Source organism: Macadamia integrifolia, chromosome 9 (genome assembly GCF_013358625.1).
Source record: "Macadamia integrifolia cultivar HAES 741 chromosome 9, SCU_Mint_v3, whole genome shotgun sequence".
In the NCBI taxonomy this organism is placed as follows: domain Eukaryota; kingdom Viridiplantae; phylum Streptophyta; class Magnoliopsida; order Proteales; family Proteaceae; genus Macadamia; species Macadamia integrifolia.
Genome location: NC_056565.1, coordinates 17,038,258 through 17,062,749, shown reverse-complemented (window position 1 = coordinate 17,062,749; position 24,492 = coordinate 17,038,258). Strand labels below are relative to the sequence as shown.

At 39.3% G+C, this 24,492-nt stretch overlaps 1 protein-coding gene across 8 annotated transcripts in view; it reads right to left on the bottom strand.

Annotated features, from left to right (window-relative positions):
- LOC122088307 (mediator of RNA polymerase II transcription subunit 15a) overlaps nucleotides 1–24,492 on the bottom strand; it is a 64,012-nt gene that overhangs the window by 15,713 nt on the left and 23,807 nt on the right. For 5 of the 8 annotated variants that reach the window (XM_042657517.1, XM_042657521.1, XM_042657520.1 and 2 more), the window contains exons 3-4: nucleotides 10,148–10,259; nucleotides 4,712–4,835 (exon numbers count right to left, since the gene is read on the bottom strand). In XM_042657517.1, coding sequence (XP_042513451.1) covers nucleotides 4,712–4,835; nucleotides 10,148–10,259 — 236 coding nt within the window. Of the gene's footprint in view, nucleotides 1–4,711; nucleotides 4,836–10,147; nucleotides 10,260–20,738; nucleotides 20,866–21,210; nucleotides 21,260–24,492 lie in introns of those variants that run through there. The other 3 variants (XM_042657516.1, XM_042657522.1, XM_042657523.1) reach the window with 1 other exon arrangement.

Below are 24,492 nucleotides of genomic sequence, written 5' to 3'. Positions count from 1 at the left end.
TATCTGCACATGTAAACATTTCTGGACATTCACTCAAATCTCTATGCTTGTGCTCAGCACATGAATGAGACATTTTTTACACTTGTCCATAGGTCTTAGAAATCCTATTCGGGAGGTAAGCCAAATCAAGGACCAGTAATGCAGGAGCATGATCACGGTTCTGCTTTTGGGTCAATCTTCTGGTTCACAATTGGGCCCATGGTTCAAATTCACAGTTTCAGTTCAGATTTGAACCAGCAGGAGTTCCCCATTGTGGGACATTCTTTAGTAGTTTCTTTGCTTTGTTATTGATATTAGTTTATTTGCTTTGTAATTGCTATTAGTAGTGACTTGAAATAGTAGGTAATAGAGTTCCAATGATGTCAGACTAAATTACCAAGGGGTAATCAGTCCCAGTAGGATCCACCACTCCAACACACAAAATTCAGTTTCAACACAAAACTCAGATCTGGAAAATAGGGCTGAATAGAGGAGATTTCGATTACTCACAAACCACACTCAGATTGAGCTGAATTTTGGATCGAATGGATATCCTATATGAGTAAACAAACCATCAAAAATTGAAAAAATTCCGCCGGCTGGATTGAGAGATCTGCTGGTTGTAGGAAAAGGAAACTTTTGGTGATTCTTCAAGAACTTGAGTTGAAAGCATTGGATGATCCTCAAATTTGGATCGAGCCTCCCTCCTAGAATAGTAAACAAAATCCTAAAATACTGCAGCAATCAAAAATCTGGCCTGGAAGATCCCTGGAAGATCCGCACTCGAAATTTATTCCTGGGAACCCTATAACTGGATTCGGAAGCCTGGTTGTGTGCTCTTCTGTTCAACAACGGATAGGACTTTGTTCTCACAATAATAATAAATAAATAAAAATAGAATAAGATTAGAAAGTAGAGAAAGGAAGTATAGAAGGGATAGATGTCGGTGGGGTAGACTCTCTCAGTCCTGTGCCTCTCACCTCTCAGCTGTTAAACATCCTTTCTCAGAAACAAACCAGCAAGCAAAGCTCACAAATATCATTAATCAACTTCTTATTCTCTGCAATACAAGGCCTCTATTTATAGTTGAGGCTAAGACCAAAATCACATAGAAACATCCAAAATTGGAAACAAAAGAAAATATAAACTAATTGACTTAGAACCACAGTTGCCACGGCGCCAAGGCGAACCAACGCGTTGGAGGACTGCCTAAGCGCTTAGGCGATATGGCGCCCACCTTAAGGCGAACAACGCGACCAAGTGTTATTTTTTATTTTCCTCTTTTCTAACATTATTTAGTGTGCTACATATACTTTGTATCATAAAAAAATCAACATTAAGCCACATCAAGTAATCAAAAATCTTTTAACTGGCTTCTCTCCAAAGTCCCTGATGCTACAAGAGATAACCTTCTCCTTTTGACTGGCTTCACCCTAGGTTCCCTTCCTATCAAACATCTTAGTCTTCCCCTCCTTTCCTCTAGGTTGTCTACCCACCACCGTGCCCCCTTAATTGACCTGTTGAAAAAAGGCTTCAGCTTTGGAAAGGTAAGCTTCTTTCTTATGCTGGGAGGCCTGTGCTCACCAGATCAGTTCTCCAAGCTTGCTATCTTTATTGGCCGGGCATCTTTGCCATTCCTCAGTCTATCATCAAGGCGACGGAGTCCCATCTCTGTTCCTTCCTCAGGAAAGGGGGAGAATCCATCAAATTCCTACATCCCATCAAATGATCCTCTATTTGCCCCCCCCCCAAATCTGAAGGAAGCCTGAGCCATCGTAGAATTAGAGAAGCCAATTATGTGGGTACTCTCAAGCTCATCTGGAAGCTAGCCCCCAAGCAAAAGAGCATTTGAGTCTCCTGGGTGTACTCCTTTCTTCTGTGCCAGGATTCCATCTAGACTGTCTCTCTCTCTCATGATGCCTCCTGGGTGTGACATATCATCCTCTTAGCGAGACCTCTTGCTCTCCCTACCGTCTCCTCCACTATTAGAGACGGTCTCTCTACTTTTCTTTGGCGATACCCCTGGCACCCGATCGGCAATCTTCTTCCGCTGGTATTTGCTAGGTCTACTTACACTTCCGGGCTCCCCAGAAATTCCCCTATCTCTTCCATCCTCTCCAATGGCATTTGGTGTCCCCCTCTTTCCTCTCCCCTGCTCTCTGATCTCTTGTCTTTCCCTCCCCCCTCTCCCCCCCCCCCACAGCCATAGAGGTAGAGGTGATCAAGTCATTTGGTCCCTCTCACCGATTAGCCTCTTCAGCTCCCCCTCTACCTAAGATTTTGTTAGAGCTTGAGGCCCTGTTGTTCAATGGCGTAACATTGTCTCGTTCAAAGGTCACATTCCCCTTCACTCTTTCACTACCAAACTCACCCTCTCCAGCTGTTTTCCCACTCAGTCTTTCCTAATCCACAGACATATTCAAGTCCCCTTTGCTTGCTGCCTCTGTTGGAATAATATTGAAGATGTCAATCATCTCTTCTTCTCCTGCCCCTTTGCTTCTTCCATTTGGAAGTGTGTCCTCCAGTTCCGTTGGCCTTCCAGGAGACCTGTGCATTCCCATTCGCAGGAATGGATCTGGGTTGATATGACTTTTGCGGGTAGCAACATTTGTGACATTATTGGGAAACTTGCTTTTTGCGTCACCATCTATCACATTTGGATGGAGCAGAACCTTAGAAGATAGACTACCAACTCTAGATCCTTCGATATGATTTGGAATTCCATCTCCTTTGATGTCAAGTCCAAGCTCTCTCTGCTTCCCCATCGTCCGGTTCAAGATTCCATAAGGAACAGGCTTATTGTTGTCTCTTGGGGTCTCCCCCCCTCAATCCTATCCTCTCCCTCCCATGATGACTTGCATCCCGCTTAGTCCCCCCCTTTTTTTCTTTGGCCCACTTAGGCCTATTAGGTTGTGGCTAGCTGCCTATGCTGTTTTCCCCTATTGGGGTACGTTTTTTGGGTTTTCCCCCATTCCCCCTCTCCCCCTTTCCTAGTATATTTCTGCCGGTTTTAATGCGTTTGTTATTCATCCAAAAAAAAAAAAGTAATCAAAGATAAATATTAAGCCACGTCAAATCATAAAAAATCAACATTAAGACACATTAAGTCATAAAAATCAACACTTAGACAAATTCTCTTATTCGGTAATAAGTTTGAAGTATCTCCGATACGATATGATATCTCTGATACGTATCTTAAATTTAGCCGATCGATACGGTGATCGATACCGATACTTTAACCCTTGCTTCAGTCCAGAAAAACTTCAACCTTACCTTTCACTTTAAAAATGTAACAAAAACAGAAATGACCAATGTACATTTGAAGAAAAAACATGCAAGGGCCAGAAAATTTCTAATACCAGAGGAAAGCTAACATGGGATAGATGTTAACTGGCAAGGGTGATGAGTAATACCAATATAAAAAAGAGGGTTAAAAATAGAGCTGACAACTATGCAAAACATGGTTGTCACGGCAACTACGTGAGCTAATGTGTTGGAGCCTAGAGGGATGCCTAGGCTTATAACTATATGTAATATAGCAAAAATAATTTCATATAATTATGCTTATATGCAACATAGAAGACATATCAATGCAACAACAATAACAACTCAGCCCTATCCCAATTAAACGGGGTCAGCTACATGGATCCGATCAAAGACAGCAAAAGAAAAGTAAAAGTAGAAGGGGAAAGGAATACAACACAACAAATCAGTAAAATCTCACCTAAATGGGGCGGCCATATCATATGGATTCTTGCCCCCCAATCAGATCTATTCGAGGTCATATTTGGGATAAGACCTAAACTATGCATGTCTTTCCGCCCTACCTCTCTTATGGTCATTTTAGGGCTACCCCTAGCTCTTTTAGCTCCTCCAATCTGAATCATGTCACTCCTCCTCACTGGCGCATCTCCGAAGCCTCCATTGAACATGGTCATACCACCTTAGATGACTTGCTCAAAGCCTATCACGACTCGGGCAATTCCCAAATAAGCTCTAATATGGTAATTTCTTAATTTATCATTCCTAGTTTTGCTGCACATCCCATCTCAACATCCTCATCTCTGCTACACAAAGCTTATCTATGTGACACATCTAAACTGCCCAATATTCTGCCCCATACATCATAGTCAGTCGAACGACAGTCCTATAGAACTTCCCTTTAGGCTTTAAAGGGATACGTCGGTCACACAACGCTGCGGACGTACCTCTCCACGTCATCCTTCTCACTTTAATCTTCTATGAAACATCATCCTCTATACCACCTTCATAATTTATAGTTGACCCCAAATACCAAAAATTATTTTGCGGTACCTCTCTCCTCAATCTTTAACATTTCATTATCCATCGTAGTGTTAATAACGTGAAATCATCTACGATAAAAAACAAAAAACAAAAAAAAACAAAAAAACAAAAAAGGGCTTAAAGCTGACTATATATAATATAGCAAAAACAATTTCATATAATTATGCTTATATGCAACATAGAATCCATATCAATGCAATATGATATAATTACACTAACAATAACCTAATATGATAAAACCAACATATAATAAACAAAGCATAGGACATAACGCAAGCATATTACTAGACATCGATCAACGTAAACCCGTGAAGTGTCAACAAGGCATGTTGTCACCTTGGACCCAAGAAAAGCCGCCTAGCTATGCCTTGGCAACTATGATACAAAATTCAATTTGTTGAATCAGGCAATGTACTACAAATTGTACCTGGATCTGGTGGATTTTGGTTATTAACAGCAGGGTTTGATGGTAAGGAAGCAGGCACACCAGGAGTCTGAGATTTTGTCTCCATTGTCAGCATCTTTAGAGATATCTTCCGTAAATAATCTGGCTGAAATGAAAAATCAAGAAAATTTATATCCATTTAGCACACAAGCTAAAAACGAAAGATGCAAAGAAAATATAATCATAATCTATGGTATTAACGCAAAAAACAAAGGCAATTCTGTAGCTCCCCCCCCCCCCCCCCCAAAAAAAAAAAATCTTTTATTTCTTTGTAAGTGTTTGACGAATTGTGCTGCTGATGAGATACATCAGTTATAAAGCTGAAGCGGTCTGCCCCTTCTACTGAAAGAATCTGCATTGTCATGGGTAACTGGGGCGCCCTGAAATTTGTGCTCCTTATATGCATTATATAAAACGTAGGAAAGGGACAAGACTTGATAAACATGTGCTGCTAGCCACCTACTCCTCATCCCACTATATAATGTGCACATAGTTGATCTTCTAGTATATAATATTGTAAAGGATCACCATAAGTCTTTATGCTATAAATGGTATTTCATAATACATATGGTACTAAATTCTAATAAATTAGATCTCTTCAGTTGGTTAACAATATACATGACAAATCTCTTGGGGAACAATTCTTAATTTTATTTCTAATCCTAACCAAATAACAAATATCATATTTATCTATTGCTTCTGTCTGAATATTTCATAGGCCATCCATTGGGTGGTAAGATTGCAAATACATTGTGCAGGAAATCAACTCCCAGACCTAAGCAGTCCATATCATGAAAAGGGTAATCAATCCTTGAACACAATAAATGGAGTAGCTATCTATTCTAAGCAGTTCAATAATCCGAAAGTTTAGAACTGGATTGTTGGACCAACACACCAATGGGAAGGGGCCAAGGGGGGTGGTTAGCCATGTGCTTTATTTGAAAAACCTTTATGTTAGACAATGATTTGTAACAGAGTTTTGAACTCAGGATCTCCAATACCATAAATCAAACCCTAGACCATTAATTTGACATTTTTTCTATGTTAAAAAACACAATTTTATGTTACATGCAATATAAATCTTAAAAGCATATATATGTTAAATAATTTTATTGTTCAGACTGTTGGACGGCTGGACCATCAATTACCATGTCATGGTCTGACATCTGTTTAGTTTCTAAAGCATTGTTTGTATTGCAGCAAAACAAGGTGATTGAGTAGATAACGCTAGTGGAACCAAGGTTTTTACCCCCTTAGGCTATGTTTCGGAGCCAAGAAAAGAAAATAAAAGGAAAGGAAAGAAAAAATAATTAAAAAAATATATAATTTGAATTTGAAGAGAGAGATAAGACACATAAATCAATCATTGTGTCATCATAACTTTTGTCCTATTATGTTTTTCTCTTCTTTTCTTGGCTTCCAAACACAGACTTGGTACCAGCTAAGTTTCTTCAGAAGGTAAGTAAGATTTTATTGATCTCATCAAGGAGCAACCTGTACACCAAGGTTTGCAGAGGTTTGGCCCTCCTCTAGACAAAAATCCTGACTCCGCCCCTGTACATCAGTGTTGCAATTTTGGAGGAACTTAAGCTAGCATTGAAGGAAAATTACAGGCTTTCCCTCTTGGAAACTGATTCACATACTGTAGTTAGTTGGCTGAATGATGAGGGGAGTTCAACTTGGCCTTGGGAGGTGTTTGCTACAGTTACAAGAATTCAAGCAAAAATCATTCTCGTCATGCTCTAAATGTTACGCATCTAGGAAGGCCAACCTAGTTGCACACACCATGGCAAATAAGGTGTTCAATTAGAAGCTTTCCATTTTGTATCGGGACGTTATGCCAAAATGGCTGAACAAGTATATCATGGATGATAATTCTGCCCAGTATTAAAAGAATTTCCATTCAAAAAACAAAATATGAACCAAGAAGAAATGAATGACCAAGAAAAATAGTATCTACGTGAATGAAAAGGGTTAAGTGTGTCGCTTCTCTTAGGGGTATAAATGTATAATTGTAATGCTTTTTCTCATATACGTGTAAAGTACACTTGTGTCCAGTCTTTTAAGTATTAAGTCTAATCATTAGTTGTGGACCCGGTGGCTCTTTTGTAATTTGTTTCTTTTAATCAATATACAGACAATCCCCCACCCACAGTTTGAGTAGTAAGCAGAATACCCAAACTGTGGGCTGTGTTCTCTTCCCTTGTCTCATCTTCTCTTCTTTCTTTCTTATGACCAGGCACTGATTCTGTTTTTCTGAATAAATATCTTTTGTCTGTTGTTTTCCCTAACAACCCCTTATTTGGACTACCAACATGTATTTTTGGATGCAAATGTTTTGCCCCTAATTTTAGTCCTAGTATTGATGAATTCTCCTCATACTATAAAGTGTGCCTTTCTTGGGTACTCACACACCCAAAAAGGCTACTGTTGCTATGATATTGTTACCCATCAATAGTTTGTTAGTGCTGATGTTACATTTTTTGAGAATACTCCCTATTTTTGTGATGTTTCTGATTTAGGTCCTACTCTCCCCCCTATTCCTCAAGTCATTCCTCTTGAAGATTCTAACCCAAATCCACAGGGGTACCATTATAGGTAAACAAGCGTCGTCCCAATCAGTCACCGCCAATTGTTGCCATTCCTCACCTCTCTCAATCCAAGTCTTTGCCTGGAGGTTCTACTTCTGTTGATGATTTGCTTATTGCCCTTCAGCAGGGTACTCGTTCTCTCAACCAAGGTTTCCTATTTGATTGCTAATTATGTTTCTATTTCTCATCTTCCCATTTCTTTGTACATTTGCCCTCTCATTGACCTCTCACTCTATTCCTACCATATACAAAACAACAACAACATAGCCTTGGCTAAGCATGTCTTCCCAATCAGCTCTATTTAAAATCATACAAGATACGAGGCCTAAGTTGAGTATGACCTTCCTCACCACTTCTCCTATGGTTATTTTAGGTTTTCCACTGGCTCTTTTGGTTCCCTCAATCTGAATAACAAATTATAAAAGGATCTCGGTATTTGTTCCTACCAAATACCAAGTTGCTTTAACTCAGCCTGGTTCGAAGTCAGCCATAGATGTGGACATGGATGCATTACTTTCTCGCAAGACTTGGACTTTGGTAGATCTACCTCTAGGTAAGGATCTTGTGTGGTGTCGTTGGGTGTACACCATTAAGGATAATCCAGAAAGTTTGCTTGAGTGACTAAAAGCTCGATTGGTTGATAAGGTCTATACTCAGACCTATTGAGTTGATTATTTTGAAACCTTCTCTCCCGTTGCTCACCTTTTTCTGTAAGAGTTTTGATCTCTTTAGTTTTTAATCTTGATTGGCTTCTTTTCCAATAAGACATTAAGAATGCCTTTCTGTATGGTAATTTGAATGGGGAAGTTTATAAAGAACAACCTCCTGGGTATGTTGCTCAAAGGGAGAACGCTAAGAAAGTTTCTAAGTTGAACAAATCTATTCATGGGTTGAAACAGTCCCCAAGAGCATGGTTTAATAAATTTAGTAGATTTGCTGCTGGTTGTGGCTTTTCTCAATGCTACTTTGACCACTTTGTATTCATATGACGTCAAGGTTTAAAGTTATTGTGTAGTCATTAATGTTGATATTATTGTTTCTGTAACGACTAGTTTGGAATTGAACAGATTAAGTCTTACTTAAAGCAAAACTTTCAGATGAAAGATTGGAGTGCTCTCAAATATTTTCTTGGCATTGAAATTGTTCAAAGCAAGAAGGCTAAGTTTGTTTTAGAAAAAGTATGTTCTTAATCTTCAAAGTGAGACAGGAATATTAGGCTTTAAGCCAGTAGATATACTTCTATAGACCCTCATGTTAAACATGGAGCATCTAATGACAAGGAATTTGCTAACAAACATCAGTAATCGGAGGTTAGTAGGCAAATTTATATATCTTATTGTTACCCGACCTGATATATCCTTTGTTGTTGGTGTGATTGGTCAGTTTTTCGAGATTTTCAGGCAAATTCATTGGGAGGTAGCATACTGTATACTGGGATATCTTAAGAGTGCTCCAGGGAAAGGTCCTTTTTATTGTTGTAATGGACACACAAATCTTATTGGTTATTTTGGTGTTGATTGAACTGGTGCTAATGGTGATCGAGGTCAACTACAAGAAGGCAGGCTATTGTACCTTTGCCAGGGTAATCTCGTTACATGGAATAAAAAGCAAACTAGAGATGTTTGTTCTAGTGCTGAATCTGAGTATAGAGAAATGGCTCACACTGCAACTAAGTTGATGTAGCTTAGATCCTTCATTCAAGAACTTGTCTTTCTTATCAGCAAACTTATGGACATTTTATGTGATAATCATACATCTATTTTAAACTGCTGCTAGTAATCCAGTCTTTAATGAGAGAACTAAGCATGTTGAAGTGGACCATCATTTTGTTTGAGATGCAATAATGAAGAAAGTGATTTCCACGCTGCTTGTCAGCTCAAGTAATCAACCTGGAGAATAATTTACCCAAGCCTTGTTTCAAAATGCATTTATTTCTCCAAGGGGTTCCAAGCTAGGCATGGCCACATGGGTGATATACATGCTCCAGCTTGAAGGGGAGTGTTAAGTGTGTCAGATCTCTATGGGTGTTAAGCGTGTCAATCATAGTTATCAAGGTCGCCTAGGCGATAAGGCAGTTCAGCCTGGACTGACACCTTGGTCGCCTAGGCGATCCGTTGTTGGTGTCACCTTGAATTTTTACCATCCACCATCGCTTTGGTTGCTTTCTCACCTTGGTGTCGATTCTCTTAGGGGTATTATTGTACTGTTATTCTTGTACACTAATGTCCAATCTTTAAGTCTTAAGTCTAGTCATTAGTTGCGGACCTTGCGGTTCTATTGTAATTTGTCTATTTTATTTACAACCCCCCACCCATGGTTTGAGTATCTTCTCTCTGCTCAAACCATGGGCTGTGTTATCTTCCCTTCTCTCGTCTTCTCTTCGACTTTTCCCTTCCCCTCTCTTCTCTTCTCTTCTCTTCTCTTCTTTCTTATGAGTTATCACCAGGTTACTTATTCAGGTTCTGTTATTGTCACAGACACGCAATAGGAAAACAATGAATTTATGATTTTTGTTGCATGATAATGCCTCAAGTATGCAAATCCAGAACATAGTTGTCATGGTGTCTAGGCGACCCAAGGCATTTGTGGGGGGCGGGCGGGCGGGCGGGGGGGGGGGGGCGCTGGACATCAAGGCAACACCAACAAGAAAAGGTGCCCTTCCAGCAAACGGATTCTGAATGCCTAGGAGTCCCCTTGATAATTATAATCCAGAAAACACAGAAGGTTGGCAGAAACAAAAGAGGAAGTACAAGAAATGGGAAGCATGTAGCAATGCAAAAAATAAGCTGCAAAGAGAAGAAATCGTATGACTAAGTAATGAATGTACCTGGTTCGCCGCAGCAGTATAAATCTTCTCTTCAAATCTTACAGCAATTTTCCTAAGTTCTTGTAACCCTTCTGGGCCAGCAATTGGAAGGTTCCTCTTCAAAGTCTCCATTCTGTGCATGTGAAACATTGTTATAACCTACTAAGAATCAATTAGCTATTTTTATATTTTTTTTTTACTTAGTCCACCCTCCCCCCAAACCCTTCTTTTTTTTTTTTTTTTTTTTTTTTTTTTTTTTTTGGGGGGTGGGGGCATAGGTGACAACAAATAAACTGAAGCTCAATCATCAGTACAGCGTACAGAGTCACTTAAGTTTTTCAAAGCAAATACACTTCCTCAGAACTCTAATTGAAAAAAATGTAATAGAGTAAGATTATAACCACCATTACAGATAAGTAACATAAAATTGTCCAAAGCAAACACAAGTTCTCATGAAACTCTAATACAGAAAATGTAGAAAAACTGCATGTTTGACTTCACTTCTTTGGATCAGTAACACAACATATCTCTACCATGCACCGTGAGCACATCTTTCCAAATGGAAAAGTTCAATATAAGACTTCTCTCCATCAGTCCTAGACTGCAACTCAACAATGAAAATGACAATTATATTTCACTGTGATGCAGATCGATTGACAAGCCCAGCCAAGCCTTTTTCTACCCAACGGTTCATGGGCGCTCAGGCCCATATTTTGTTATATATCCAGGCCTATATTCTGTTATACTTGAGGCCCACATTCTGCCCCTATGTAGCCATTGATTAGCTGCTGGAGAAGGAGATGTTTGACAGCTTTTAGTGGGTCCCAGTAGTACTTGTGAGGAGGTTTTTCCGGGCTGGATATTGACTTGCGTGGGAAGGACTCTTTAAAAGAAGATTTTTCTATATCTGAGTTTTTATTTCTGTTTTTAAGAGATGTTAGGTAGTTAGTTTTCAGTTACTATTTTGGTGTTAACTTGTAAGTAAATAGCAAACTAGGCTACTTAGTTTTCAGTCACTATTTCATTTATTTGCAATTCTGTATTTCGTAAGGGAATATGTTATAACTGATTCAATAAAACTATGGAGTTCCCTAAGTAATTGATTTATCTTATAATTAATCAACGATTTCCTATATAGCTAGAACGGCCCTCAAAAATTGCGGATACTAATTTGTTAGGTCATGCAAGGAAGGTTTTATTTGTTGCATTGGTTAAAGTTTATAAATGAGAAATAATCAAAGAAGAAATAAGGGGCACTACTACAGTCTACAGCCAAGATTTGAAGTTTAAGAAAAGAATGGCTTATGGTGTTGTACAGTGAGATGCAGTCTTGCAGAAATCCTAGTGGAAGACTAGGTGGGTTAGTGGGATTCTAACCTATGTTTGAGTGGAAGGCTCAACCTTATCCTTCTTCTACTCTTCTGTCTTCTTCTTACTTTCCTTTTACTATTTAGTCCAGATTCTTCAACAGTAAGGTTTCCCTCACTTGTTCTGTCTATTGTATCACTGCACTGTTGGTAGACTATACCCATGCTTCTTCCCTCGATTTGTTCAATCTCGTGTCCATTTCTGTCGCAGACTTCACATATTATCTGGTTTAAATTTCTATTTACATATAACTCTCAAATCTTCTTCTCCAAGTGACCTGTGTATCCAGTTCAACATAGACTGCAGCCAATCTTCACGGCTGCTCTCAATCTCTTGAATCAACCTCTAAATCCTGAGCTTCTAATTCTGATCCAGTGTTACTAAATTGTTGACCTTTGCTGCAGAACTTCCAATTCAGTTTCTAGTATTTGGAAGTTTCTATATTTTATTTAGTTTCTGATTTCTAAGATCTATTGTTAATTTCACAGGTCTCTAAATCTGTTATGGGAACGATGCTATTTCTGGTCAGTGCAAACAACAAACTTAGCTTTATCCCAACTTAATGGGGTCGGCTACGTGGATCCATACAAAACAAAATTGAAAAAGTCCAAACAGAAGTGGAGGGAGGGAGAGACGTGAAGATGAGAGATGAGAAAAGAAATATGAGAGTAAGAGGGAAGAGGCACAGTGCAGAAGTTAGGAAAGTCTCAGCTAAATGGGGTCGGCTACATGGATACTTGCTCTCCAAAAGGTTCTATCCAAGGTCATAGTGGGACAAGACCAATAATATGCATGTCATTCCTCACCACTTCGTCTATGGTCATTTTAGGCCTACCCCTAGCTCTTTTGGCTTTTTTAATCTGGATCCAATCACTCCTCCTTACTGGGGCGTCCTCATGCCTCCGTTGGACATGAACATACCACCTCAAACGAATTTCACGAAGCTTGTCATTGATCGGGACCACACCCAAAACATATATAATATGCTCATTCCGTACTTTATCCTTCCTAGTTTTACCACACATCCATCTTAACATCATCATCTCAGCTACACATAGTTTCTCAATATGACTTTTCTTGACTGCCCAACATTCTACCCCATACATCATAGTACACACAACAATCCTATAGAATTTTACCTTGAGCTTTAAAGGGATACGTTGATCACATAGGACTCCGGATGCACCTCTCCACTTCATCCATCCCACTTTAATTCTTTTTGAGATATCATCCTCTATGTCACCTTCTTTATTTATGGTAGAACGCAAGTATCTAAAACAGTCACTTTGAAGAATATTTGTCCCCTCAATTGTCACTGTTGAGATATGGTTAATTGCTATATATACATAGAGAGGACCTGCGATCAGCCCATCCTGGACAGATCGCAGCTTGCTCTCCCTTTTTGAGACTATCTGTGATTTCTCTTTTTTCTCCTCTCTCTCTCTCTCTCTCTGTTCTCTTCTTCTCTTTTTCTGGTTTACTGGTTTGGTTACAGGAATCTGGGATTGTAACATGGTATCAGAGCTTCTGCAATCAAATCAAGAATTTTGGTCAAAACTCTCTGCTGATCTCTACACTGTGCTATTCCTCTTTGGTGCGCAGCCACCTATTGCTGCTGCTACTCTGATTTTTTGGCCTATTATAATGATATAAGCACAATCAGGCGTCTCTACCACTGCTACATGGATTCAAACTTGGTTTCCTAAAGTCGCTGAAGCCGATAACCCTTTTCTGCAGGTTTTAATGGCCGCTGCCTCTATTTCTGGTGTTTTTGTGGCTGCTGCCCTATGTGTGAAGCCTCTACTGCTTGATTGTTGAAGTCGTTGTTGTTTACTACCTATCTACCTAAACTACTAGACTTTTGAAGCCTCTTTTGGTGCTCCCATCAAAGATCTACCAGCAGCCCCTATCGCCTGAAATTTTTTTTGTTTCTTGGGGTTCCATTGCATATTTGGCTGCTGTTTATCAGATCTGGTTGGTGTGTACTCCTTATTTGGTTGTCTCTGCGACTACGTGCTGGCCACTATTCTTTGTTCTCATGGCTGAGAACAAGACTCCTAACCCTACTACTACCCCTACTACTACCTCCTTTGCATCGAACAATGAGAATGTCCAGATTACATCTATCAAGCTTAAGGGAAGTTCGAATTACCTCCTTTGGGCTCAGTCGGTGAACGTTTATCTGATGGCAAAAGATAAGCTTGATTACACCACCTCTAATCCTCCCAAAGAATCTGACACTGGTTATAATCAATGGATGAAAGAGAATGCATTAATCTTAATTTGGTTATGGAACAGTATGGAACCAGATGTCGTTGCCAATGTTATGTTTCATTCTACTGCCAAGGGAGTGTGGAATGACTTAAAGGAGACCTACTCTCAAGAGAAGAACATGACCCGTATCTATGATATCTATGAAAAACTGTTTCAGTTTCGCCAGTCAGACAAGCCATTTTCAGAATATTACAGTACTTTCAGGGGTATGGTTGAAGAACTCAATGTCTTCCAACCCTTGGCCACTGACATTGACAAATTGAAGGCTCAGCGTAACGAGTTCTTTGTCTCCAAATTCTTGGCTGGTCTGAACAATGACTTGAAGGCAATGAAGGGTCACTTACTTATGGGAGATACTGTGCCTACTCTGAATGATACCTACTCACGACTGCAGCGAATTACCTCTTCAACAAAACCTGATCAGTTTCCAAAGACAATTCTGCCTTCCATGCCAACCGTGGACGTGGTTGCAGTCGTGGGTAGGCTGATCGAGGATCTGGTGGACAGCTCTCTGATCGTACAGCTCGCTGTGTACTTTTTGTGGAAAGCCCAACCATATTGTGGAGACTTGTTGGGCAAAGCATGGCAAACCAGAGTGGGCAACACAGTTAGTTAATCATGCAGTGTCAGATGATGGTACTGACACAATGGCTCCAGTTGACACTAAACCAACACCTTCTTCAGGAGATTCAGCTACCGATCTGCTCGATGACATCAACCAGTTGCTCCGACGCTTGCACACTCTTGAGGCATCCTCTAATACATCTAATGGTGCCTCCACATCCGCTGCTACCCCAGCCCACACAGGTACCTCAGCCCTTCTTACTACTACATCTACTCCTTGGATCATTGATTCAGGTGCCTCTGCCCATATGACCGGTAAGTCATCACTTTTTAAGAATTTTTCTACTAGTACCAGTTCCAATTCTGTTATCCTTGCTAATGGTGCTTCCACACCAGTCTTAAGACATGGTACTATTTCACCTACCCCATCCATTAATTTATCTTTTGTCTTACATGTTCCTCAATTTCCATTAAGTCTTCTCTCTGTAAGTCAATTAACCAGTTCATTAAATTGTTCAATAACATTCTTTCCTTCTTACTATGTCTTTCAGGATCTTCACACAAGGAAGACGATTGGTGGAGAGCATGAAAATGATTGTTTATACTACCTCAACAGCGGCTATCCTCCTCCTTCTGCTATTGCTACGGCTATTGGAGAAGTGACTCCTTTCCAATGGCACTGTCATTTAGGTCATTTGTCGCTTTCTAGGTTACAACTTTTATTTCCTAGTTTTAAGTCTATCCCTAGGATAGAGTGTGAGGCATGTGAGTTTGGTAAACATCATCGTGTGTCCTTCCCATCTCGCTCTATGTCTCGTAGTCCGTCCTTATTTTCTGTAGTCCATTCTGATGTATAGGGTCCTTGCAGAGTCAGTAATAGATTTGAGTTTTGTTATTTTGTGACAATTGTGGTGTAGAAACTCAACCCTAAAACGATGTAGAAGATAATGGAAAAACAAAACAAACAATGCATACGGATTTTATGAGGTTCGGCAAGGTTGCCTACGTCCCCGGTGAGATGAGATCCTGCTTCACTATCAATAGAGAATAGGGTTACAGCGCTCTTCCTCACACCTCTCCGTATTGCTTGCATTACAGAGAAAGAAACTCTCGCTACAAATATCTAGCAAAAACCCCTAATCAGGATTAAACTACAATTGCCTTCAAATAAAAAATTCGAGCGGGGGCTGCGCCCCTGTACACCCCCTGCTATGCAGGGGGCCTCCTGCCCCCCTTGCAACCCCCACGGCCCGCTACCGGCTAGCGGGACCGCCGTCCTGCCTGTCTAGGTGTTGCACCAGTACTCCCTGGATTAAACTGCGACGGAATATAAAACATCATACACCAACATTGTGGATGATCATTCTCGCCTTACATGGTTGTACATGTTAAAGGACAGATCTGAATTTTTACATGTATTTCAAAATTTTTATAATGAAATAAAGACTCAGTTTGGCATTCCTATTAAAAAATTTCATTCTGACAATGCTTTAGAATATGCTTAAATTGATATTTCTGATTTTTGTGATACCCATGGGATGATACACCAAACTAGTTGTGCCTATTCCCCACAGCAAAATGGGGTAGTAGAGCGTAAGAACCGGCATCTTCTTGAAGTTGCTCGTGCCATTATGATTCACATGCATGTTCCTAAACATTTTTTGTGTGATGGTGTTTTAACTGTTTGTTATTTGATTAATCGCATGCCATCCTCTGTCCTATTAGATAAGTCTCCATTCTCTGTTATGTTCCCTAATTTACCGAGTTTTCCTGTTCCACCCCGCGTCTCTGGGTGTGTGTGCTTTGTCCATAACTTGCATATGCAGGTTGATAAGTTATCCCCTAGGTCTACTAAATGCAACTTTTTGGGTTACTCTCGTACCCATAAAGGGTATAAGTGTTATGACTCCATTACTCACAGGAACTTTGTTAGTGCTGATGTGACCTTTTTTGAAGGCACATCATTTTATTCTCCTCAGGTGTCCCAGTCTAATCCAAAGTGGTCTTCTCCATCTCCTCCACCCATAGCCTCTCTTATACCCCTACCTGATGCTCCTAGTACCAGTGACTCACCTCCCCTACAGATTTATCAGCGCAGGAAGAAGACTGGACAACCAGGTGGCGAGGTCATTACTCCTGAAGATTCACTCCTTCACTGCCATCTTCCCCTGGTGAAGCTCCTCTTCTCCTCCGCCTGATGACTTACCAATTGCACATCGTAAATGTACACGTTCTTGCACTCAGAAATCTATGGTTGTGTACCCTATTGACAACTTTATGTCATTATCTCATCTTCCCTCTCCCATCCATAGCCTTACACTATCCCCTTCCACTAACCCTATTCCCCGTACCCATAATGATGCCCTACGTATCCCTGGATGAAAGGCTGCCATGGGTGTAGAAATGGATGCTCTTGTGAGTCGTGGTACCTTGAGCCTGGTAGATTTACCTCCTGATAAGGATTTGGTGAAGTGTCGCTTGGTGTACACTGTTAAGTATCATTCTGATGGCTCTGTTGAACGGTTAAAGGCCTGTCTGGTTGCTAAAGGGTATACTCCGACTTATGGTGTTGATTACTTTGAGACATTCTCTTTGGTTGCTAGACTGAACTCTGTTGGCCTTCTTATTTCTCTTGTTGTCAACCTTGATTGGCCATTGTTTCAGTTGGACATCAAGAATGCATTTTTGTATGGTGATCTACAGGAAGAGGTTTATATGGAGCAACCTCCTGGTCATGTTGCTCAGGGGGAGAGTACAAGTCGTGTGTGTTGCTTGCATAAGGCTATTTATGGACTTAAATAGTCCCCCCGAGCATGGTTTGACAAGTTCAGTGCCACCATTGTAACGTGTGGTTTTTCTCAGTGCTATTCTGACCATTTTGTCTTTGTTCGTCGCAGAGGTGACAAGCTGGTGGTCTTGGTAGTATATGTTGATGACATTATTCTTACTGGTAATGATGAGGCAGGTATTTCTGAAGTAAAGGCTCATCTCCAGCGCCATTTTCAGACCAAGGATCTTGGTCATCTCCGTTATTTTCTCGGGATTGAGATGATTCGCTGCAAGAAAGGGATCAGTCTGTATAAAAGAAAGTATGTTGTGGATCTTCTATCTAATATTGGTATGCTTGCGTCCAGACCCGTTGATATTCCGATGGATCCTCACCAAAAGTTTGGTATTGATGATGGTGAACCTTTTCAGGATGTGCATCAGTACAGGAGTTTGATTGGCAAACTGATTTACCTTACTGTGACTCGTCCTGACATTTCTTATGATGTTGGAGTTCTTAGTCAGTTCATGCAGTCTCCTTAGAAAGCCCATTGGGATGTTGTTGTCCATGTTCTTCACTATCTGAAAGGTGCCTATGGAAAATGATTGATTTATCGTCCTAACCGGCATATGGAACTAGTTGGCTACTCTAATGTTGATTGGGCTGGCTCTGCTAGTGATCAGAGATCTACTATTGGATATTGTACCTTTGTTGGAGGCAATCTTATTACTTGGCGCAACAAGAAGCATACTACTATTGCCCGGTCCAGTGCAGAAGCAGAATACAGAGCTATAGCTCATACCACCGCATAGTTGATGTGGCTACGATCATTACTCTTGGAGTTGGGATTTCCAATGACCAAGCCGATGAAGATGTATTGTGACAACCAAGCTGCAATTTACATTGCTAGTAATCCAATTTTCCATGAGAGGACCAAACACATAGAAGTGGACTGCCATTTTGTTCGTGATGTTGTTCTAAAGAAACTGATTGAGACTCTGTTTGTTCCTTCAACAGATCAGTTAGCTGACATTTTTACTAAGCCCTTGTTTGCTCCTAGTTTTCGCAATGGTTGTGCCAAGCTGAGCATTATGCTCCAACTTGAGAGGAAGTGTTGAGATTATAGAAGTCAAGAGGCGCCAATCCTGATACTGGGATTAGCTTTAATTCCCAGGGCCGATAGGGGCATTCTTGTCCTATCGGCCCCAATTGTGGTCTTCAGTTGTGGTCTTTAGGGATATGGCTATATTGGGGGGTACTATTGTAACCTTCTTTTTTTCTATTTTTGCTATATATACATTGAGAGGACCTACGATTAGCCCATCCTGGATAGATCGCTGGTTGCTCTCCCTTTTTGAGACTATCTGTGATTTCTCCTTTCTCTCTTCTCTCTCTCTCTCTTTCTCTTCTCTTCTTCTATTTTTCTGGTTTACTGGTTTGGTTACAGGAATCTGGGATTGTAACACTCACCATATCATTATCCAACATAGAGTGGCTAAAGTTACACTTGACATACTTCGTCTTCGATCTACTAATCTTAAAACCCCTTATTTCCGATTTTGATCTCCAAAGCTCCAACTTAGTGTTAATCCCCACATTAGTCTCATCCACTAAGATGGTCATCTGCAAAGAGCATAAACCAAGGGACCTCATCTATCATGCTCTTGGTTAACTCATCCATGGTAAGCGCAACCAAATAGGGGCTTAGGGCCGATCCTTGATGTAATCCAATCGTAATTGGGAATTCCTTGCCTTGACCTCACACAGGCCTCACTCTAGTCACCACAACTTCATACATGTCCTTAATTATATCCACATATGTCCTTAATGGGGGCTTAGGGCCACTCATTGATTTAATCTGTTATGGGAATGATAATATTTCTGGTCAATGCCATCACTCCTAATCCAACCGTTGGATAGGACCCAAATTTTCAGAGCTTAAAGGTGTCCTTCAACTTGGATTATAGCCACATTAAATTGCTTCATCTTGAGTTATCTGAAATATCCCAGTTCTGGTTCAATCTCTGCCCTGCGATCCTGGTTTTCCCTGAGAATCCTAACCTAAACTATTAGGTGCCCTAGGATTCTCCATCACACTGCCCCCATTCTCACTACATATCCACTGACTCTCGACTTCAATAGAGTGACAACACTTGCTTGCGATTTGGCTCAAAATATCAAACGAGATAATAAATAAGTGCCACCAAAAGGCCTCCCCAACATTTCCCACGCAGAAGAAAAAAAAGAATAATTTTCAATTTCCAAAATCTAGATGTAAGGGATAATGCCACCTTTATCAATGGTCTATACCATTCAGAGATAAAGCATCGCTAGGTGTCCACACACCACACGCCTTGGTCGCCTTGTTAGTGCCGCCTTGCGTTTGGACCCCCTCCAACGCCTTTGGTTGCCTAAATGTCGTGACAACCATGATCCCATTCCCAATTCGCATCCAACTACAATATCTTTTTTCCCCCCTTCAGACCACCAATTGCCCACTAGATTTACTTCTTTCTGCTTCTTTTTTTTTCTTCTTCTTTTGCAGTTTTAGGTTTCAAGAAATTTAAAGTCATAATATTCTTATTAAATTTAACCACTATATTAGCTAAGGAACAATTAGAAAATTCGACTTTATTAGACCTCCAAAACAGACTTCATTCATATTATAGGAAGGATACTCAACCAGCTCTTACTCTGTTAACAGGAGGCTGCAGATTTAGCTAATAATTCTGCTGTATGGTTTATCTTAAATATATATACAAACAAAAAATATATGCTTCATCAGGACAGGACTATCAGCCAATTACATGAGTTCACACACTGCTAAAGTAAAAATGAGTTAATAAATTGACGAATAATTAAAACAGCAGAGGATACAAAATTTTCAGGCAACTCATCAAATTTACACTCGAAAAGGTGCTCACACAGACATGGTCTTCCAGTCTACCCTTTGGAAGAGAGTTGAAGGACCCACAATTCCGAGGGAAGAATCCTAATCGATTGACAATCATAGCTTTGATAGCTGCTTTAATCACCTATGATCCAGGAATTGTTTAAAAAATAGGAAGCGAGCCATAAGCAGTGATGGGCTCCTTCCCATTCCTTTCTTTTTTCCTCCCCCAACTTTATACTTTTGGGACATGGAATAGGACCACCTAGATCAGAATAGCATTCACATAATTTTTCTAACAAAGATTGGAATTGAATATCAAAGAGCTTATTGTCAACAGTAAGAAGATGTGCGCCTAATTCCAATACAATAGGGGTCTGTTGGTTCAATAAATCCCTTCTTTTTCTGGAGTTCCTCAGCCCAAAAGGTGTTACGGCCATGCAGCTCGAGATCCTGGAGAATCTCTTGGAGCTTTTCGAAAGGGAATTCTGTAGGAGAAGAAAATATACAAACTGACTTTTAACTCGAGAACAAAATAACAAATGGAGATGGTCCATACATATTTCAACCGAAAAAAGTTGCCAGAAAAAGGAACATACTTTGCTTTCCATCCTTTATTTTTAACGAAGGAAGTTTAAAATTTAAGTAAAAATAAACAAAGCAAATACAAAACCCCATGTATGGAGATGAAATCTGCAGATTCCTTAAAAACAGGATATCAAGCAATGCATCAACAATGAAAATCTTACATTTTATTCACAATCCTGTGTCGAGAATCAGGTTGAAGTTGGCTTCTCCAATCGCTGGTATCCATGCTAGACTCTGCTTGAGTAGGTCTCCAATTGTTGTTATCCATAAATTAAGCTCCAACAACAACTATCCAAATAAACAAACACAGTAAGAATTCAACACCAGCATAATCAAACAAAACCGACAATTAAGAAGAAAAAAAAGAGCCAGCCGATCAAACAAAATTGCCGAAATTCAGACCTAAACATAGATAAAACCCTACAAAGATTCAATCCCCTCTGGAAAAAAAAAATTAACAAAAGCACAACCACAAGAACTAAAGAAAGGTACAAGATTATACGTGAAGGACAAAGTTCAGAAAGAAGAGATGAAATTTCAACCTGAGTACAAAGATTCAATCCCCTCTGGAAAAAAAAAATACAAGATTATACGTGAAGGACAAAGTTCAGAAAGAAGAGATGAAATTTCAACCTGAGTCCTCAAAAAACCTGTAATCCAATCAAAAAAGATTAGACGTGAACTTCTCCTGTGTAGCTTTCCTTCGCCTTCAAGTCTTCGAGACTTGCGATATCCAAAAATCTCTCCCCTATATGGACCCTCAAACAGCTGAGACTGAAAGAGAGAGAGCGAGAGGGGTTAGACAGTTGTAGGGTAGAGAGAGAGAGAGAAAAAGAGAGAAAGAAGGGATGGTGAGTAAACTATAAATAAATAATGGAGTGCGATGGGCCCCACGACCAGTGACCTTTGGTTATCGAATATGCAATCAATTCTATGATCATAGTCTGATTGGCCCGTTGGCTTTGGGCTGGTGGATACAAAGATTTGGTCGCCCAGGTACATGATTTGGAGGCGTCAAAATCGTTTGCAGTAAGGCGGTGAGATGCAATGAACATTCAAACGGTTGGGATGTATGATCGGGCCCTCCCAACCATTGGATTCCCCTCACTCATTACAAATAATTTTGACTCAATTGGGAATTAAGTACTAAGATTACATCTTATTTGATTCTGGCGCCCCACTAAAGTTGGTCTGTCGATTCTGATATGTTGCAGGAGAATAATGTAGATATGCTTAGGATTGTAGAAGTGAAAGAAGAATCTACTATTATTATTATTATTATTATTATTATTATTATTATTATTATTATTATTATTATTATTATTATTATTATTATTATTATTCTCGACTCTCAACGTTTCTTAACCCATAAGTAACATGTGATACATAGTTCATGTGGAGCTAAAATTCTGCTTATAGGTGAATCACATGATCCTTTTGATCATCGATCCAAATTTAATTTAATATGAATATGCCAAATGGTAATACAATGTAATGAAAATCTTTGGGCTACTAAGAGATTACAATGGGAAGCATTTACATGTGTGGAAAGGTATCCTTAGATTGAGAAGATCCATTGTATCATCCTCTTAAATCTTACATGTGGCAAATCTATATTGTTTATAAGACATATAAGAAGAGTACAATAGTACAATAGTACAAGAATGGATACAATCTAGATGGAGTTTCCATTTTGGCAAAAAAAACTTGATTATCGTCGAGTAAACTTATAAGGTGTTGCTGTCTTATAATCCTTCTTCTTTTAAAATTATAGATTTAATGTCACCATGTTAGAATGGGATTCTCAGGGCACATTCTTATGTGGATTCTCTTCATTTATCGACCAAAGTTATGCTTATATTGCTGAAGTACTAATGTAAAGAAAATTCCCACACTTTCTATTGAACGTGGCTGTAACCAAATTATCATAGAATGTGATAACTTGATGATTATCAATATTTTTAATAGAGCCTCATCTGCTTGCCCATGGAAGATCTTTAATATTATCGAAGACTGTCGGTGTCTTGCCTCCACTTTTTCTTTTATTATTTTTCAACACTTTTTTAGAGAATGTAATAAGGTTGTTGATCAGTTTGCTTCCCATGGTGTCAACAACCACATGTCTATTGTGCGGGTCATTAGTGATAGTGCTAAAGTCTATTATGTAAACATTGCTTATTCTGGTAATCTATGCTAAGTTATTATTTGACAAAAAGAAAAAAAAAGGGTTAGAATGGGAGCTAAATGACCGATCGAATGGTTTACAACTCTTGTAAATTGTGATTCCTTTGATGCCATTAAATAAATTGTATTAAATATTGGTTAAAGATTATTCTTATTAGATTTAAGGAGGAAGTTTTCTTGCACGGGTGCTTGAAGAAGGGGATGATCCAAATGTGAGCCCCTCCCTACCCTCTCTCCCTGTTATATCTTGAGGTCGCAAGGCACTGTGGTGAATGGAATATCGTTCGCCATGGACTTGGGAAAACTTGATCTTATATTTCATTTTGATCACATCAAGAAGTTGAATGAGTCATGGGTAATATTACATGGAATTATCTATTTCAACATGTTTAGGTTGCAGACCCCTCATTTTATCACTTTGGAAGCGAACATGATAATGATGACCAGATACCATTGTATAATGTGGAGGTAATATTTTATGGCTTTGGAGCTATTATGTAATTTGCATATAATATTTCCAACCATCTCAAAATGGCCAAAAGAAATAGCTAAAATCAAATAAATAAATAAACTAAATATCAAAATACCATTGGAACAATCGATCGAGACAAAAGGTTGCCAAATAATGTTGAAATCAAATAAAACTTCATGATTATGTGTGTTCAATCGCAGGAACTTCGGAGAAATGGTTTGAGATTATATTGTTTTCGTCATTTTATACAAGATTCACTATTTTTTTTTTTAAGGGCCACTTTCAAAAAAGGTTATTGAATTGCCTCTCGATCAATTTAATTAGTCAATTCGATTAAATTATAAAATAATGAAATAATATTTCAACACATCAATAATTATGGAAATCATATTTAAAATGAGAAAGTTATGATTATTTGAAGGGAAGCAAAATAAAGCAATTTGCTTGTGTGAGTCTACACATATACACATGTAAGCATAAAAAGACTACGTTGCCCGCCCATGCATTAAAGATGCCTCTGCAAGGCCTTCCACTGGTACATTGGCCGCACAAGTAGATAGCATTCTCTTACCCTTATTTTAATATGAGATACCATATTTTATCCACCAACTTTCACTTATATCGGTTTTTATCCATTTATATTTATCTATTAAGAAAATAAGGAGGAAATGGTGGGTAGACTAGGGGGTACTCAACTATTATATTATATTGATTAGATATATGCCATTGATCTATCCCGCCCCCTTTTATCTTTCAAATGAATGGGGCTATAAGAAAAGGGATTTTTTAATTTATTTTTGGTTGAAAAACACATATTTATTGAAATTAATAAGCACGTGTAGAGCCATTAGCTTCAGTTACACATAGCCTAAGAAGCCAAAGAATGAAATATGGCAATCTATCAAACATATGTAGACAAGGCCTTCCTTCCTTGACAAAGCATTCGCAACATTGTTCAAAGCCTGTGTAATACAAGAGAAAGAAATTGAAATAAAATGAGCACATTGATGCCTAAGTCATTGATTGCTATTGCCACCTCCAATGGCAGTGTTTGATTATGATTGTTAAGCAAATCAATGATCTCCTTACAATCAGAGTCAACATCAAGATGAGTGTAACATAGCGGTTATAATCACCACCACCTCCACTCGAACAGGTGAGTTGAGAAGACGAGGAATTGATACAACCTTAATATGGCCTCCCAAGTGACCCCCAATCGAGGTCCCTTGATAAAGCACTGCATTACAATTTACTTTGAT